This window comes from Sardina pilchardus, chromosome 23 (assembly GCF_963854185.1).
Source record: "Sardina pilchardus chromosome 23, fSarPil1.1, whole genome shotgun sequence".
NCBI classification, from domain to species: domain Eukaryota; kingdom Metazoa; phylum Chordata; class Actinopteri; order Clupeiformes; family Clupeidae; genus Sardina; species Sardina pilchardus.
The window spans coordinates 24,492,929-24,510,428 of NC_085016.1; the positions used below are offsets into that span (position 1 = coordinate 24,492,929).

Consider the following 17,500-nt stretch of genomic DNA (forward strand, 5'->3'; position numbering starts at 1 on the left):
ATGCCAACGTTGTAGTAGCAGAGGCTTGACATGTTAACATAGTGGACGACTTGATCTATATTGTCACGATCAAGACCATTCCATTCACATACCTCTAACTCTGGTATTTCCAACTGGGAAAATTGCGCTGAAACGCCACTCAGTCAGGGAAACATACACTACAATTACTGCATGTGTTTCAGTTCATGTGCACACACACACACACGCACACTGAAATGAATCTCTTGGGCAGGTGAATGTGGATGTCATGAAAGCGTGTGTCTGGGTTGTTTGTGTGTGTGTGTGTGTGTGTGTTGGATGGAAGCCGCCCTGTTCTAACCACCTGGTGGGGGGGTACCCAGACTTAATGTGCCCCCCTTCCTCGTGCGGGATGCCGCAGTTACGCCACCAGCCAGCCCTGATCTCGTCCCCTGTCCCCCTCCCTGTTGCCCCTCTGCCTTCCTGCCCCCCCCCCCCCATGGCCTCCTGCCTCTCCCCCTATCCCCTAATCACCCCAGCTGCCCTTAATGCTAGGGCTGGCTATTGCCTGCAACCTCACGATACCGTACGCGTCACGGATCATGACAATTCTGAATAATGTCCACAAATAGATCCATCTATCTCATTCGAACAGCAAAGGGAAGGATCCAACATTTCAGTCCCACAGTATTTATTAGCATCCCACATTTCAGGCCCAAAGTGCAATCTAATTGTAATTTATCATTTGGTTTCAAAGTGAACAGATATTAACTTTAACTTCAACTTCAAATTAACTCGATAACGATAAGCTTATATCAAAATATAAATTTTTTGATGCCCTTCTTGATGCCCTTCTTGATGCCTACATTCACTCCGCTCCCTTGCTCTCCTGCCCCAATCTCTTCTTCTCTCTTTTACCCATTGTTAACGGTGTGCTCTCAATGTGCATTATGTTTTTGTTTTGTTAGTCACAAATGCGATAATGTTGTTGTTTTCATTTTCTTTATTGATTGCTTTTTGACTGAGTTGAATGAACTGATTGAACTGACACTTGTGATTGTTAATGTGGGTGTGGTCATGAATTGGGTCTTCAATAAATCACCTTGAGTGAACACAGCTGTAGCTGTGAAGTTGCAAGTCAATCATGTCGTTGCGTCTACTCTGTGAACAGGTTATGGGCCCAGAGTAAGTCGAGAAGTAAAGAAGTCGAGCGTTTCTGTAGCGTGCAGAAGTAGCACCATGAGTAGGTCGAACGCTAGACAACCAGTGAAGAGCGGTCGCTGGTCACGGCTTCTGTTTGATGGAGATGAAAGGAATTACGAACTTTGGGAAATTAAGTTTTTGGGCCACCTCCGACTGCAAGGCCTGAAAGAGATAATTACCACGGAGCCCGAGGGTGTGGAGACAGCGGAAGAAGCGGCGTCAAATGCTGAGGCATATGCTGAGTTAATCCAGTTCTTGGACGATAAAAGTCTATCGCTTGTGATGCGAGAGGCAGCCGACGATGGGCGCGCAGCGCTAAAGATTTTGAGAGACTATTATGCAGGTAAAGGAAAGCCACGAGTAATAAGCCTGTATACTGAGCTGACCTCGCTTCAAAAATTAAGCAACGAGAGTGTGACTGAATATGTTATTCGTGCGGAAACTGCCATCACGGCGTTACGAAATGCTGGAGAGACTTTAAACGACGGGCTGCTGGTGGCTATGCTTCTAAAGGGGCTTCCTGAGACTTTTAAACAGTTTGCCATCCATATAACGCAATCGGATGACAAAATAACGTTTGCTGAATTCAAAACCAAGCTTCGAAGCTACGAGGACATTGAAAAGATGCGTGCTCCAGCTGCTGAGGACAATGTAATGACTGTGCGGGCGAGACAGAGGCCTGTGAGACCCGCCAGTGCAGGCCCATCTGAACGTGAAGCTGAACGGGCTGCAGCGGACGTGGTGTGCTACAGGTGCGGTCTGAAAGGACACATTGCCCGCGCTTGCCAGCGCAAAGTTTGGTGCAGCCACTGCAAAAGCAGCACACACCGCGACACAACCTGCAGAAGGAGACGACGCCAAGACGCAACATGGAGGGCTACCGAGGAAGTGACCGACGAGTACGTATTCCGGGTGACCGATGGAGCGGCAGGATACCAGCCAAGCAGCCAGGGTGTCGATGTGAGGGGCCTGATGGTCGACTGCGGTGCAACCTCGCACATCGTCACCGACATCGCCAAGTTCCAGAGGTTCGATGAGGAGTTCCAGGCCGGGACTCATTGCATGGAGCTAGCTGACGGCACACGGTGCAAGGGAGTAGCAGAGCGCCGCGGTGATGCTGAGGTCTGCCTGATCGACAGCCGAGGACGCCACCTCAAAACAGTCCTGAGACGAGCGCTGTATATTCCCTCTTACCCGCAGGACATATTCTCGGTGCAAGCAGCGGCTGCCAGCGGAGCGGCCGTGACTTTCAAGAAAGGCGAGGACATTCTGGTGCACAGAGACGGTACAAAATTTCCCATTCATGAACATGATAGACTCTATTACTTGCATACAGTACCTGATAGATGTGATGACCGAGTGAAGGGATGTTATGATTTAAAGACCTGGCATGAGATACTGGGACACTGTAATTTTGATGACGTGCAGAGGTTAGAAGGTGTTGTTGATGGCATGAAAATTGAAGGTACAATAAACAAACGTCCAACTTGTGAAGTGTGCACCCAAGGCAAGTTTACGCAATCCAGAAATAGAAAGCCTGATGTGAGAGCTAAAAGACCTCTAGAGCTAGTCCACACAGATTTGGCAGGTCCAATTCACCCAGAATCCAGAGAGGGGTACAAATATGTCTTGTCATTCACTGATGATTTTTCCAGTGCAGTGTTTGTATATGCCCTTAAGAGTAAAACTGATACACTACAAGCAACGGAGAGGTTTCTTGCAGATACGGCCCCATATGGCAAAATTCAACGTCTTAGATCTGACAATGGAACTGAATTTACTGCAAAGCATTACAGAACTCTGTTGGTTAAGAATGGTATTAGACATGAGACTTCTGCACCATATTCTCCCCACCAAAATGGTACAGCAGAGCGAAACTGGCGTACACTTTTTGACATGGCACGGTGCATGCTGATAGAGAGTGAGTTACCTAAAAGTTTATGGCCTTACGCAGTGCAAACAGCAGCCATAACCAGGAACAGGTGTTTTAACAATCGCACCAAACAGACACCAGTTCAGATGTTAACAGGGAAACGGCCCAATCTATCTAGAATGCAAAGGTTTGGTTCAGAGTGTTTTGTTTACAAACAAGATAAAAGAAAGCTGGATCCAAGATGTGAAAAAGGTGTTTTTATTGGTTATGATAAAAGCAGTCCAGCATACATTATCTATTTCCCTGACAGCAGGAAAGTGCAAAAGCACAGGTTAGTCAAGTTTCTTTCTAAGACCTGTGTTGAGCAACAGACTCAGACCAGCATTGTTGATGATGATGATGATGATGATCTGGAGCAGAAGGTCAATAGGACTAGGCAGAATGTGAGTGCAAGTCCAGTAAGTGACCAGGTTCCAGTCAAAGAGGAGGAACTGAGTAGCAGTCCTCAGACCCAGAGAGTTGAAGATATGCCTGAGCCTACAAGATACCCTTCTAGAGAGAGGAAGAGGCCAGACTATTTCCATGACTGTGTTTCTCAACAGGCATCTGATGAGGAAACTGATCAGGTGCAGATTAACATAGATTACTGTTATAGAGTGACCTGTAACGTACCTGTAACTTTCACAGAGGCTGTAACCTCAGATAGATCAAAAGAGTGGGTCACTGCAATGGATGAGGAGATGCAGTCACTTAGAGAAAATCACACATTTACCCTAAGTAGCTTGCCCGAGGGCAAGAAAGCAGTGGGGGGTAGATGGGTTTATGCAATAAAGAACAACATTGATGGGTCAGAAAAGTGTAAAGCACGTTATGTGGCAAAAGGATACAGTCAGAAGAGAGGCGTAGATTATGAAGAGACCTTTTCCCCTACAGCTAACTTGACAAGTATCCGAGTGATCATACAAAAAGCAGCACAAGAAAACTTGATTCTGCACCAGATGGATGTAAAAACTGCATACCTGAACGCACCAATAGATCATGAAATTTATATGGAACAGCCACAGGGCTATGAGGTGAAATCTGGCACAAATGAAAAATTGGTTTGTAAATTGGAAAGGTCATTGTATGGGTTAAAACAATCTGGCAGAAACTGGAACAGGGTGCTACATGAGTACTTAACCAAAAACCATTTTGCGCAGAATCAAGCTGACCACTGTGTTTATACTTGGGAAACAGACAATGCAAAAGTGATAATTGTAATATGGGTTGATGATTTGTTGATTGCTGCAAGTGATGAAAATGTTCTGAGAGATGTGAAGGACATGCTTACCGAAGGATTCAAAATGAAGGACTTGGGTAAACTAAGGCATTTTTTAGGCATTGATTTTAACCAGAGTGACAACTGTGTGAGAATGTCTCAAGCAAAATATGTGTCAAAAATACTGCAAAGGTTTAACATGCAGGATTGCAAACCTAGATCGACACCTTGTGAACAAAAACTGGACTATACTAGTGATGCCGAAAAGATGACTGATGTGAAAAAATATAGAGAGGCAGTGGGAAGCCTTATCTATCTGACCATCTGTACTAGACCTGATATAAGTTTTGTGGTAAGCAAACTGTCACAGTATTTCACAGAGCCAACTGTTGAGCAATGGGCCACAGTTAAACATGTACTAAGGTATCTTAGAGGTACAATTGACAGAGAGCTGTGTTACAGAAAATGTAATGACACACTGGGAATAAAAGCATACAGTGATGCAGACTGGGCGGCTAGTAATGACAGACGTAGTACAACTGGCTATTGTGTAAGTCTAACTGAAGGTGGTGCTTTGATTTCATGGAAGTCAAAGAAACAACCAACTGTCGCACTGTCCACTTGTGAGGCAGAGTATATAGCCCTAGCCACAACCATACAGGAGTGTCTCTATCTCAAACAGCTGTTGGAGAATCTTGATAACTGTCAGTACTCGCCACCCAAGGTACATGAAGATAACCAAGGTACAATAGCCTTAGCAAAAAATCCCGTGAGCAGGCAAAGATGCAAACATGTAGACATCAAGTATCATTTTATTAGGTCTTCTGTAAATAATGGTACAGTTATGTTGGAGTATTGCCCCACCAATGAAATGGTAGCAGATGTGTTGACAAAGCCAGCAACCAAGTGTAAGTTGATGAAGTTTGCTGCATTTATTTTTGGAATATGATGTTAATGTATGTTAATGTGAGAGCAAGTGGGGGTGTTAACGGTGTGCTCTCAATGTGCATTATGTTTTTGTTTTGTTAGTCACAAATGCGATAATGTTGTTGTTTTCATTTTCTTTATTGATTGCTTTTTGACTGAGTTGAATGAACTGATTGAACTGACACTTGTGATTGTTAATGTGGGTGTGGTCATGAATTGGGTCTTCAATAAATCACCTTGAGTGAACACAGCTGTAGCTGTGAAGTTGCAAGTCAATCATGTCGTTGCGTCTACTCTGTGAACACCCATCTACCCCACCACCCTCTCTGTTAATCACTCCAACTCCCCTTGATGCCCCTCTCCCTTCTGTTACCCCCCCCCCCCCCTCCAATCACCCCATTACCCCCCTGCTGCCAGCTTGCTTTGTTTCAGCCTCAGATATGCCCCCCCACCCCCCACTGCCCTGCTCTCTAATCTGCTCACAATGAGACAGGGACCCAAATGTCAGGATCATGTACCAGGACAGTGATTATTACAGCCCAACGCCAGCCCCTGTGTGTGTGTGTGTGTGTGTGTGTGTGTGTGCGCACCGGCAGATAGCATTTGCGTCGGCTGACATACTTTGCCATGTGCCTCTCTGTGATGGTATGGCCATTCTGTTCCTGCTCTACGACAGCATATGTGCTGGCCAGACGCCAACACACACACACACATACGCACTCTATCTCCCTCTCTCTCTCTCACACACACGCACACACACACGTTCTATGTGCTTGCCCGCAAGCCCATTCATCTCAGTCAATCAGGCTTGTTCACTTTAGGTTTGGCTTTTAACAAGCTACCCTTGCCAGTCTTATGTGTTTCCTTGTTCTTCTGTGTGTGTGTGTGTGTGTGTGTGTGTGTGTGTGTGTGTGTGTGTGTGTGTGTGTGTGTGTGTGTGTGTGTGTGTGTGTACACCTCTCTCTTTCCTCCTTCTGTCTCTGTGTGTCCGTGCATACACCTCTCTTTCCTCCTTCTGTCTGTCTCTCTCTCTCTCTCTCTCTCTGTCTGTGCCTGCCTGCCTCTCTCTCTTTGTTTCTCTTTCTCCTCTCTCTGTCTGTCTCTGTGTCTATGTTTGTGTGTGTGCATGTGATGTGTGTGTCTCTCTGTGTGTGTGTGTGTGTGTGTGTGTGAGCGCTCCAGATGAAATGGTGCTCAGTTAAGCCTAGCAGGAGCTGCACTGGCTGAGTCTGATCCCCCAGGGGAGCCTCATGAGACTCAGCCTGCAGTACTGTTGGACACACACACACACACACACACACACACACACACACACACACACACTGCACTGGAGATGAGGAGGAGAGGAGAGGGGTGGGGAGGAGAGGAGATAGGGATGAGGAGAGGAGAGGGGGAGAGAGGGATGAGGAGAGGAGAGGGGGAGGAGAGGAGATAGGGATGAGGAGGAGAAGAAATAGGGAGGGGAGAGAGGGATGAAGAGAGGAGGGGATGGGGAGGAGAGGAGATAGGGATGAGGAGAGGAGAGGGGGAGAGAGGGATGAGGAGAGGAGAGGGGGAGGAGAGGAGATAGGGATGAGGAGGAGAAGAAATAGGGAGGGGAGAGAGGGATGAGGAGAGGAGGGGATGAGGAGGAGAGGGGGAGAGAGGGATGAGGAGGAGAGACTGGATGGAGAGGAGAGAGAGATGGGGGAAACATGGAGTAGAAGAGGGAGAGATGGAGTGAAAAGAGGGAGAGGGATGATGAGAGAGGGATGGGGAGTGAGAGAGAGATGAAAACGGGAGATGGGGGATGGGGGTCTGCAGTGAGGTAGCGAGGGAGGGAGGGAGGGAGGGAGGGGGAGAGGGAGAAAATGGGATAGATGAGCGATAAATAGAGGAGGAGGAGAATAAGTCTGGAGTGAAAAAACAGAGACAGAGACAGAGAGAGAGGGGGGAGAGAAGAGCAGATAGAGGAGAGGGGGGAGAGAGAGAGAGAGAGAGAGAGAGCGTGGAGAACAGAGAGAGAGAGAGAAAGAGAGAGAGAGAGAGTGTGTGTGTGTCCCCTCCCCCATTGCTGCGCTACAGCGAGCCCAGTGTGCAGACGTGCTCTTATTTAGCCCACACACTCTCTTGCGCTGCTCACACACACACACACACACACACACACTCTTGCGCTGCTCACTTATTTATACACAACACAAGGTGCTCCCACGGCTGCGTGCTTTTCCCCCCAAAACTTCCTGTATAATTCAGAGCTTGCCGCCCGCAGAGCAGAGCGCAGCCCGCCCGCCTGACAAGGGCCCCCGGGGTCAGAGGTGAAGGGTCAACCGTGAAGATCGATACCAAATCACGGCAAAACGCAGCTTTCTGCTGGTGTCGACCCACACCCTGCTGGTGTTGCTCTGATTGAAGAGAGAGCAGAACACACACACACACACACACACACACACACACACAGACGCAGATCGCAAACGTGCTGCTCTCTACGACTTCCTCCCGTTTGCCATCTCCGTTTTATTGGGATGCCTGTGGCGCTCGTTGATGGCAGAGCAACCAGCTCCGACTGGTCCCATTTTGGAGCGGGAACTATAGTGCTTCACGTGTGCCCTTCCTCCTTGTCCTCTCTTCAGCCTCCTCCTCCTCCTCCTCCTTGTCGTTGTTGTCATCCTCCTCATCTCTGCACCCTCCTCTTAATCTCCCTCTCCTCCTCCTCCTCTTCCTCCTCATCCTCTGCCTCCTTCTCCTCTTCCTCTTCATCCTCTGCCTCCTTCTCCTCCTCCTCCTCTTCAGACTTGCCTTTGTCCAATTCCGCTCGTCCTCTATCTCCTCCTCTTCCTCCCTCTCCTCTTCCTCTACCTCCCTCTCCTCTGCCCACATCAGCTTGAATCTTGCCCTTTGACCCCCTCCATCAACCCCACTCGCGTCAACAGCTGCCAGCAGCAGGGACTGCAAATGAACCACTTTTCGTGTGTGTGTGTGTATGTGTGTGTGCTCTGCTTGCCTCTCTCCCTCCTTCCCCCCCTCCCTCATTCGACTGCGTGAATTATGTATTGCCAGTGGTACAGAAAGCCTGCATTTGCACATTGCCCTGATGCTTTTAGGCAGCTGCAAGACAGCTGGAAGTGAGACGTGGATATAAAAAGCTTGCCCTGGGCACAGACCTCCAGACACGGCCCCAGCAGAGAGCTCCAGACAGGGGCTCAGCAGAGACCTCCATACAGGGGCCTAGTAAAGTACTGCCCCGGCAGAGAGCTCCACAGCAGAGAGCTCCTCACAGGGCCCCAGCAGAGTGTTCCTCACAGGGGCCCAGCACAGAGCTCCTCAGAGGGGCCCAGCAGAGAGCTCCTCACAGGGGCCCAGCACAGAGCTCCTCACAGGGGTCCAGCAGAGACCTCCAGACAGACAGAAAAGACCTCCACACAAGGGCCCATCATTGCATTCCTGGGTAGAGGCCTTCCTGGTTCCCTGGGTGAAGACCTCCAGACTGGGTCCCAGTGCTGCCTGCCTGCCTGCCTGACTGTGGGCTCCAGAGCAGCGGGGTGGAGCGGTAGAGGAAAGGGCTTCGTACACAGCCCCACTCCTGCAGGTGCTGTGGGGAGGAGTTAGTCTGTATGTCTACCTTTTGCTTAAAGACTCGTCAGAGGGACTCCACACAGCACTCCTGACTGTGATTGATTATTAAAGATCCCATGGCACTTCTCACAAAGGAGTATGGGCTTCCTCAGTGTCCTGGCTAAACTCCCAGTCCTTCCCTTACTGCTCACCTCAACCTGGTTTGTGGTGAGTGTTCTGGCACATAATTGCTGCCGTGCATCGCCAGGTGGGTGCAAAGTGGTGGTGGTTAGTGAGCTTTCCCGTCTTCACTGTAAAGTGATTTGGCTACCTCATTTTTTGTTGTACTGTAGTTCAAGTTGAGGCTGCGACTTGAAATGCAACTCTGGTGAGGTGGGGCAGGCAGTATCCATGGAGACCCAGGTTCAAGTCTGACCTGAGGTCATTTTCTTTGTGGTCGCCTCCCACCCCCATTTCCTGTCCCTTCACTGTCCTATCTGTTAAAGGATGAAAAGCACAAATGTTTACTCTAAACAACTTTACAGGGTTCCCACGGATCATGGATTTTGATAAAGTCTATTCCAGACATGGAAAGACAAAAAAAAAAAAAAGATTTTTGAACGATATGCGCCGCGGCTGCTCAGAAATCTTTGGTTAGTATATTGCACCTATCATTATAGGTCATGGAAATTCTGTTTTTTTGGGGGTTTTGTCAGGGAAAAGTCATGGAATTTTACATTTGACTTAGAGTGGGCAAACCTGACTTAAAAAAAAAAAAAAAAAGAATCTGGCACAGGAAAATTCCTCATGTTTCTTATGAGTTCAGAGGCAGGAAAAGGCCTAGAGAGAATGGAGGAAGCCCCCAGATGAGCTAAATTGGGCGAGCTAGCTCAAGCGGGGTTAGCGGAGCCCCAGGCGTAGACTAGTCGCAGTAGTCTCCCCTTTAATGTTGAATATCAAAGCTGGAATGTGTGCTGGGCACCAACCCGCCAATTACACTGACAGTCAATGGCTCTTTCAAGCAGCAGGAAATTCCAGTCAGCATTTCGCTCAGACGCTGATAACATCTGAACGGCCTTAGCCTTACTTACTTAGGCCCCCCCCCCCCATGTCATCCAGCCTGCATGCGAGGTGCTGAATCCAGCTCTGATAATTCATTAACTTCCCCCGAATGAAACGTCTCCTCAGGGCCCTGATTAGCTTCATCAGGGAGGCTCAGTCAGTGTGGATGGGCCCTATGACCCCAGTGTGTGACATGGCCGCGCCTCAGGTCAAAGAAGTTTGAGACAGGCGGGACTACCATCATTTCCCAACTATTAACCGCGGCTTATACATTGATTTTGCAAAAATTCTTCAGCTGTGAGGTTAGTACACGAGGGCAGTTAATATGCGGCTTATACACAATGCGGCTCATACACAGGAATTTACTGTAGGTTATGCCAGGGCTGTAGATTCTGCTACTGCAGTGCCCATCTGGAGTGCCCATCTAGGTGGTATGTGGGCAACGAGGGTTTCCAAACAGAACAGCAGCAGCCATAGCTCTTTGGAGATAGTTTTTGCCTGTTGTTACTCCTTGGCCTCCACAACAAAAGCTTTTTCATTGTGTACAGGGGGAACAAGCCACGAGAAGTAGACTATTTACAACGACAGAGTAAAATATACATACATCTCCACAAATAGGAGAGCTCTGCAGTCACCAGAAATGCCTGAAACTGTATTGTGTACCTTTAACTAATGCATACATAGATATAAATAGTAATGTAGTAGTTGCATGTATATTTAATGTACATGTGTGTTTGTGTTGGTGCGTGTGTGTGTGTGTAATGTATGTATACAGTCCTCCATAGAGCATGCCCAACCCCTGTGAATTTGGCCGTGATTTATACCAGGCTAGTGAATCAAGTGTTGCATATACCCGGGTGATGGTGTGTTGCCACCTCTCTCTACCTGCCGAGGGGGCAGAAGCCCTCCAGCACCTCAGTAGATGTGGTCAGAGTGTCAAAATGCTAGCAATGCAAGAGTTAGCGATGTTGCTGGGCAACCACATTCTAGAGTTCGGACTGAAGAATGTCCGAGTCCCCGATCATCTGATTGCTTGCGGGGTGCTGGAGAGCTGCTGTAGAACTCGAGCGTAGGTTTGGCCCAACGGAGCGTAGGTTGGCACAGCGGAGCCTGACATCCAGTAGGCTACGTGCCCGTCTCTCCCCTCGCGGGCACACACATGACCTTTTGCAGTGGTGGACGACTCCTAGACCATCAAACACACATACACACACACACACCTGCTGTGTGTGGTCACTCTTTGGCGTCAAGTGCGGCCCGAGGACCTGTGAGCTGGTACATTTTTTTTTTTAGGAGAACTGCTTGGTCCTGTTGCCATAGCGAGAGAATGCAGAGGAAGCAAACATGTTTTTTCCTCTACGTGCGAGCACGCAAGAGACCAGTCAGTGGAAACCAGGAACTGAACGAGAAATCACACCCATCCAGTCTGAACATCTTGTCAACCACAGACACTCAGTCTCAGACACAGGACAAGCGTTCCCCTGAGTGTGTGTGTGTGTGTGTGTGTGTTATTTTTGACTACACTGAACAGAACTCCCCATGCCACACAGCTTCCCCCTTTCTCTAGACGTCCTGCTGGGCTCCTACATGAAGGACGTACGTGTGTGTTTGTTTGTGTGTGTGTGTGTGTGTGTGTGTGTGTGTAGCTCCTACATGAAGGACATTTTCCCATGTCCTCCACCCACTGGTTCCTGTCTCTGCATTCCTTCCTCTATCTCTCCATCCCTCCATCCCAACCTCCATTTCTCCCTCCATCTGCACCTCCATCTCCTCCCCGTTTCTCCTTCGCTCCCTGTCACAAGTGTCATCAGGCTGCTGAGGAGGAGAGGAGAGGAGACGAGTCGCTTATAAACCAAGGGCTTTTGTGGAGGAGTGTGTGTATGTGTTAGAGTGGGTGGTGGTGTTGGAGTGTGTGTTGGTGTTGGAGTGTGGTGGTGGTGGTGGTGTTTTGAGTGTGTGCTGGTGTTGGAGTGTGTGCTGGAAATGTGCGTTGGAGTTGGTGTACGTTGGAGTGTGCGTTGGTGTTAGTGTTAAGTGTGGGGTGGGGTTGGTGTTGGAGTGTGTGTTAGCCTCTTAGCTTTGCGTTAGCATCTGAGCTGTGTGGACTGAGTGTTAGCGTTAGCATCTGAGCGGTGCCAGAGAATGTCTAATAAGGGGAGAAGGACCACTAGCGAAATACTTCCGCATGGTACTGCAACTAGAGGGCGATCGCGAGCAAGTGATGAATGAATGGGTAGCAATGGAGCTGAACCCCCCAGTACCACATTTGTCGTTATATAATTTTTTCTCCTAAAATTGCATTAATGCATGCGATGCAGGATAACTTGACTTGACAATCAGCTGACCAATACAATTTTCAATATGTGTTGTTATTCCTAAAAACCCTTTCAAAGTTTTCATGTCACGTGACACAAGCGAACCACTTTACGGCCATAGACCTAAAAGAAGGTTCAGCTTCACGACGGTCGTAATCGGTCGCGATTGTTGCGAGCATCCATGAGCTAAATGCTAGCATGTTACAGGGAAAACGGCCCATCCTATGAAAAGCAGAAAGGACATGAGTGACTTTTTATTTCATTTCCAGTGGAAAACCTATACTCAGTTAGCTACTACGACAATGTACATTAAGAAATGAAGTTGTCAACTGTGAAAAAAGCGAGTTCTAGCCGCTTAGCCCCATAGACCACAATTCATTTATCACTTGCTCGGCAACGCCCCTAGCGGAATTTCAACAGATTGCAGGAACAATCCGGTACAATGGAGTTAATAGGAAGTGGACCGGCTCTCCCTAAAGGGGCTCTGGCGGTGCGTTAGCATCTGAGCTGTATGAACTAGCAGGCTTCATCTGAGCTGTGAGTTAGCATTAGCATCTGAGCTGTGTGGACTGGCAGGCTTCATCTGAGCTGTGAGTTAGCGTTAGCATCTGAGCTGTGTGGACTGGCAGGCTTCATCTGAGCTGTGAGTTAGCGTTAGCATCTGAGCTGTGTGGACTGGCAGGCTTCATCTGTCGGAGGACAGCAGGAGACGTCCGTGTGCCCCGGGGTCGTCTGCGCCCTGTTTTCCATGCCGTGTCACTTCCCATTAGGATCCCCGTGCTGGGCTCCGCTCTGCCGCGTGTTCCATGTTCCGCTCTGTTCTACTGTGTGTTCCGTTCCGTTCTGCTGTGTGTTCCGCTTGACTCCGCGGCTCTTGCTATGGTAACTCGCCTGTGCGGTCGCTCACATGAGAGTTGGGGCTGCCGCCGGTACATGTGAATTACACCTCCTCACACCCTAGCTTCTTCTCCTCTTCTCTAACATCGCTCTCATCCCTCCATTTCTCCTTTTCTCCTCTTCCGATCTCCTCCATTTCTCCTCCTTTCTCGCCTCTCTTCTGACCTCCATCTCTCCTCCCTTTCTCCTCTCTTTTCTCTCCTTCATTTCTCCTCCTCTTTCCTCCCTTTCTCCTCTCTTCTAACCTCCTCCATTTCTCCCGTATCATCCTCCTTTCTTTTCTCTCCTCCATTTCTCCTCCTCTCTCCTAACCTCTCCTCCATTTCTCCTCTGTCCCCCCCTCCTCCCCCCATTACTCGGCCTGCTCTCTAAATGCTTCGCTGCTCCGTGTGGCTCCTTGTGGTCAGGCCAGGATTGTTGCATGTGGCTGGTTTTGTTTTGAAACCAGATATTACATGTCTTTTACGGGATAATGGATTTTCCAGGACAGACCAGCTAAATTGTCTTTCTCTCTCTCTTTCTTTCTCCCTCTCTCACCCTCATGCCCCTCTTCTCTCTCTCTCTCTCACTCTCCCTGCCACCCTCTCCCTCTCCCCCTCTCTTTCACTTTCCTACAGAAGCACGATCAGGGACAGGTCCTGCTGGATCTAGTGTTTAAGCACCTCGAGCTGACAGAGCGGGACTACTTCGGCCTCCTGCTGGCTGACGACACCTCCGACAGCCAGGTAAGTCTCTCTCTCTCTCTCTCTCTCTCTCTCTCTCTCTCTCTCTCTCTCTCTCTCTCTCTCTCTCTCTCTCTCATGGACATACACACACACACACACTCTCACACATTGATACGCGAATGCAACTCATGATGACACGCACACAGATACACTGATACTCAAACACAACACACACACACACACACATACACACAGTCACACGCACACTCACACATTGATACACAAATGCAACTCATGATGACACACACACACAGATACATTGATACACACACACACACACACTCCCTCCACCCCACCCAAAGCAGTTAGTTTCTCCATTGGTTGGTTTCAGTAATGTACAAGCGCGGACCAGTTGTTGTGGTTGTTGTTCATGATGTTGTAGTTAGCATAAAACGGTCTAAAATGGTGTCGTCCAGCAAAAATAGTCATCGTTGAACGGCCTACCTCCACCTTACCCAGCATGCCCAACGTCTCATCCTTTCCCATGATCCTTTGCACCATGAACCTTCCAGCCTCCGGTACTTTTGAATTCGCTTCACGGCCCTCTGTCGGCTATAACGGCACTATGTAAGTTTGCCAGATCGGGTAGTGGTCCTGTGGTAAGATGGAATGAGACCTAAGAAACTACAAGTTTTATTTGCTTCAATGTTGCAGTACATCATACTAAAATCATGCAGCATACTCTACCTTGTCTGTGGACATCGTTATTGCTGGATAAACAGATAGCGTTCGTACGACAGAGGAAAAGTGCTTTAGTCATGCTTTAAAGGGGGGTGGGGGTTGAGCCCCCCCGGACTCCCCGTATTTCGCACTATGTTCATGTGTAGAAGTGTGGGTTTCGAATGACGGGGGCCTTTCCCTATTTAAGCGCTGCTGCCTCGGTCCGTAGCACTACTACAGACTGGGCACGCATCGTATCATATCACGCTGCTGGATTTTTTTTAAGCAAACGCCAGAGTTCAGTGGTAGGTCAGCCCGTGCAGTTTACGGCCTGTCAAAATAAACAGCCGACGCCCATCTCGCCCCACGAAAGTGCCTCGTCAGAGGGAACCTGTCAGACACGGACACACACACACACACATATATACACACGTGTACAAACGTGCTGTCCTGACGTGCTGAATTATTCATCCAATTTCATTAATCTTTCTGGCTTTCATGTCTGATAGAGGGAACAAATGGGGATGGGTTTCCCACCAGGAGAGGTGGGGACACACACACACACACACACACACACGCACCTCCAGGAGAGCCGTAGTGCTGTGATGATTAGCGCCCCTCTGCCCAAACTCCTCTCATCAGAGCATCCGCAAAACGCAACCGAGCGGATTTTTAATGGATTAGGTTGTGGGGGAGGGATTCGGCGTACACACACACACACACACACACACACACACACACACACGAGAGAGATTTTGATTTGATTCCTTGTCTGTTCATGTTTTACAGAGGTGGCTGGATCCAAACAAGCCCATCAGGAAGCAATTAAAAAGTAAGTCACACCTGGCAATAAGGTGTGTGTGTGTGTGTGTGTGTGTGTGTGTGTGTGTGTGTGTGTGTGTGTGTGTGTGTGTGTGTGTGTGTGTGTGTGTGTGTGTGTGTGTGTGTGTGTGTGTGTGTGTGTGTGTGTGTGTGTGTGTGTGTGTGTGTGTGTGTGTGTGTGTGTGTGTGTGTGTGTGTGTGTGTGTGTGTGTGTGTGTGTGTGTGTGTGTGTGTGTGTGTGTGTGTGTGTGTGTGTGTGTGTGTGTGTGTGTGTGTGTGTGTGTGTGTTGTTTTTTGTTTTTTTAAACACACGTCTCTTAACACCTGTTCATCTTTCAACGTGAACAGATCAAGCGTTTTCATCTTCTCCTCTGCTCTTTGTCTTGCAGGAGGGTCTCCGCATAGTTTGAATTTCAGGGTCAAGTTTTTTGTCAGTGACCCGGGCAAACTTCAGGAAGAGTATACAAGGTATGCTACAATGCCACTCATGACCTTTATGCATTTCACTTCCTGGGTCGCGACCACGCTCATTTTTCACATGGATCAGATCTACTGTCTACTTGGATCAGAGTACTGTCGATATGAAATAAAATGATATCAAAAACGATAAAATGCTACCTAGCTCGAGTTGCTGCAGCCAACCGCTATAGCAGCTAGGCAGCTACAGTGCTGCACCCTGGGGCCTGATTTTACTTACTTACTGTACTTACTTACAAACCTACTTACAAACTTACGAATTTACTTACTTACAAACTTACTTACTTGCTTACGAACTTACTTACAAACTTACTTACAAATTTACTTATCTACTTACGAACTTACATAGGAACTTACTTACAAACTTACTTACTTACTTACAAACTTACTTACTTACTTGCTTACGAGCGTATGATGTTTTGAGTGTGAGACGTGGCCGTAGTTCTCCTTTGAGCCTGCTGGCTCCGCGTAGCTCTCGTGGCCGTACTCAGAGTGCAGCGGAGCCGTAGTGCCCGCGGCTAATCTGCCGCTTTGTTTTGTTTGCTGCTTTGACTTGTAACACCCCTCATGCACATCAGATTTAACACACTCTTGGTTTTGCTGAATCAGACTGATGACTGTGTGTGTGTGTGTGTGTTTGTGTGTGTTTATACAGGTACCTGTACTATCTGCAGCTCAAGCAGGACATCCTTAGTGGGAGGTGAGTTGTTTGTGTGTGTGTGTGTGTGTGTGTGTTTGTTATTGCTATTTGGTTTCATTATGATTGATAATAAAGGAAGCTTAAAAGTCAAAGTCTGTCAACTTCTAGCTTGAGGTTTCCATGTTAAGAGAGTTCATTTTTTGTTTTCTGATTAATCATTTATCTTCATTTACCAGAATTTTCTTTTTGTGGTAAACATGACTTTCAGAAAGGCAATTTCATCTAAAAACAAATCAAAACGGTGTAATCCGTTGCTTGTTTTTAATGCAGCCAGTAATCCCGATTGTATGTTTGTGTGAGTCTTGCCTTTTAGTTCTCCCTCACTCGTTCATTATCTCACTCCCTCCCTCTTTCTCTCCCTCCATTCATCAGGTTGCCCTGTCCACACAATACTGCCGCTCTTCTGGCCTCTTATGCTATTCAATGTAAGTACACACACACACACACACACACACACACACACACACACACACACACACACATGCAGTCTACACACAATGCTGTTCAGTGTGAGTACACTGGCTTCTCTCCTTCACGTTCCCTCAGGAACACACACACACACACACACACACACACACACACGTGTATACACGCACTGCTGGCCGTGACGAAGACGTGTCAGTTGGTGTGTGTTGACCTCGGCGGTGAGGACTTCACTCCCCCGCGCGCTCTAGTCGTTCACTTGCATCCTTCTCCCCTCTTCTCAGGAGCGCCGCGCGTTACGAGGAAATGGCAGTCCTTGAAATGTTTACATAAGGCACACATCGATTATGTGTAACGTTTTAATGCCCTCAGCTAGAGTTCAAGGCCCTCAAGGCTCACATGAATAAGTAATGGACAGAGAGAGAATTTATGTGTGTGTGTGTGTGTGTGTGTGTGTGTGTGTGTGTCCCTAATCTTTTAGTTGTGTGTTTGTCTTTTGTATGCAGATTGACCCCAATTCTTGTGTTAATGGGGGAAGGGGAGAATCAGTGTCATTGTGTCTGTTTTTTTGTGTTTTTTTTTTACAAAAATGCCTTGTGGTTGGTACACCCCCTACTGCACTCCCTCTCACTCTCGGGGTGTGTGTGTGTGTGTGTGTGCGTGTGTGTG

General features: G+C 48.2%; 1 protein-coding gene across 4 annotated transcripts in view; it reads left to right on the plus strand.

The window, feature by feature from the left end:
• Positions 1-17,500, plus strand: part of LOC134071433 (tyrosine-protein phosphatase non-receptor type 4-like) — an 82,270-nt gene that overhangs the window by 23,090 nt on the left and 41,680 nt on the right. For 2 of the 4 annotated variants that reach the window (XM_062528147.1, XM_062528149.1), the window contains exons 3-7: positions 13,645-13,749; positions 15,199-15,241; positions 15,621-15,699; positions 16,364-16,408; positions 16,781-16,833. In XM_062528147.1, the coding sequence (XP_062384131.1) occupies positions 13,645-13,749; positions 15,199-15,241; positions 15,621-15,699; positions 16,364-16,408; positions 16,781-16,833 (325 nt within the window). Of the gene's footprint in view, positions 1-13,641; positions 13,750-15,198; positions 15,242-15,620; positions 15,700-16,363; positions 16,409-16,780; positions 16,834-17,500 lie in introns of all 4 variants that reach the window. The other 2 variants (XM_062528146.1, XM_062528148.1) reach the window with 1 other exon arrangement.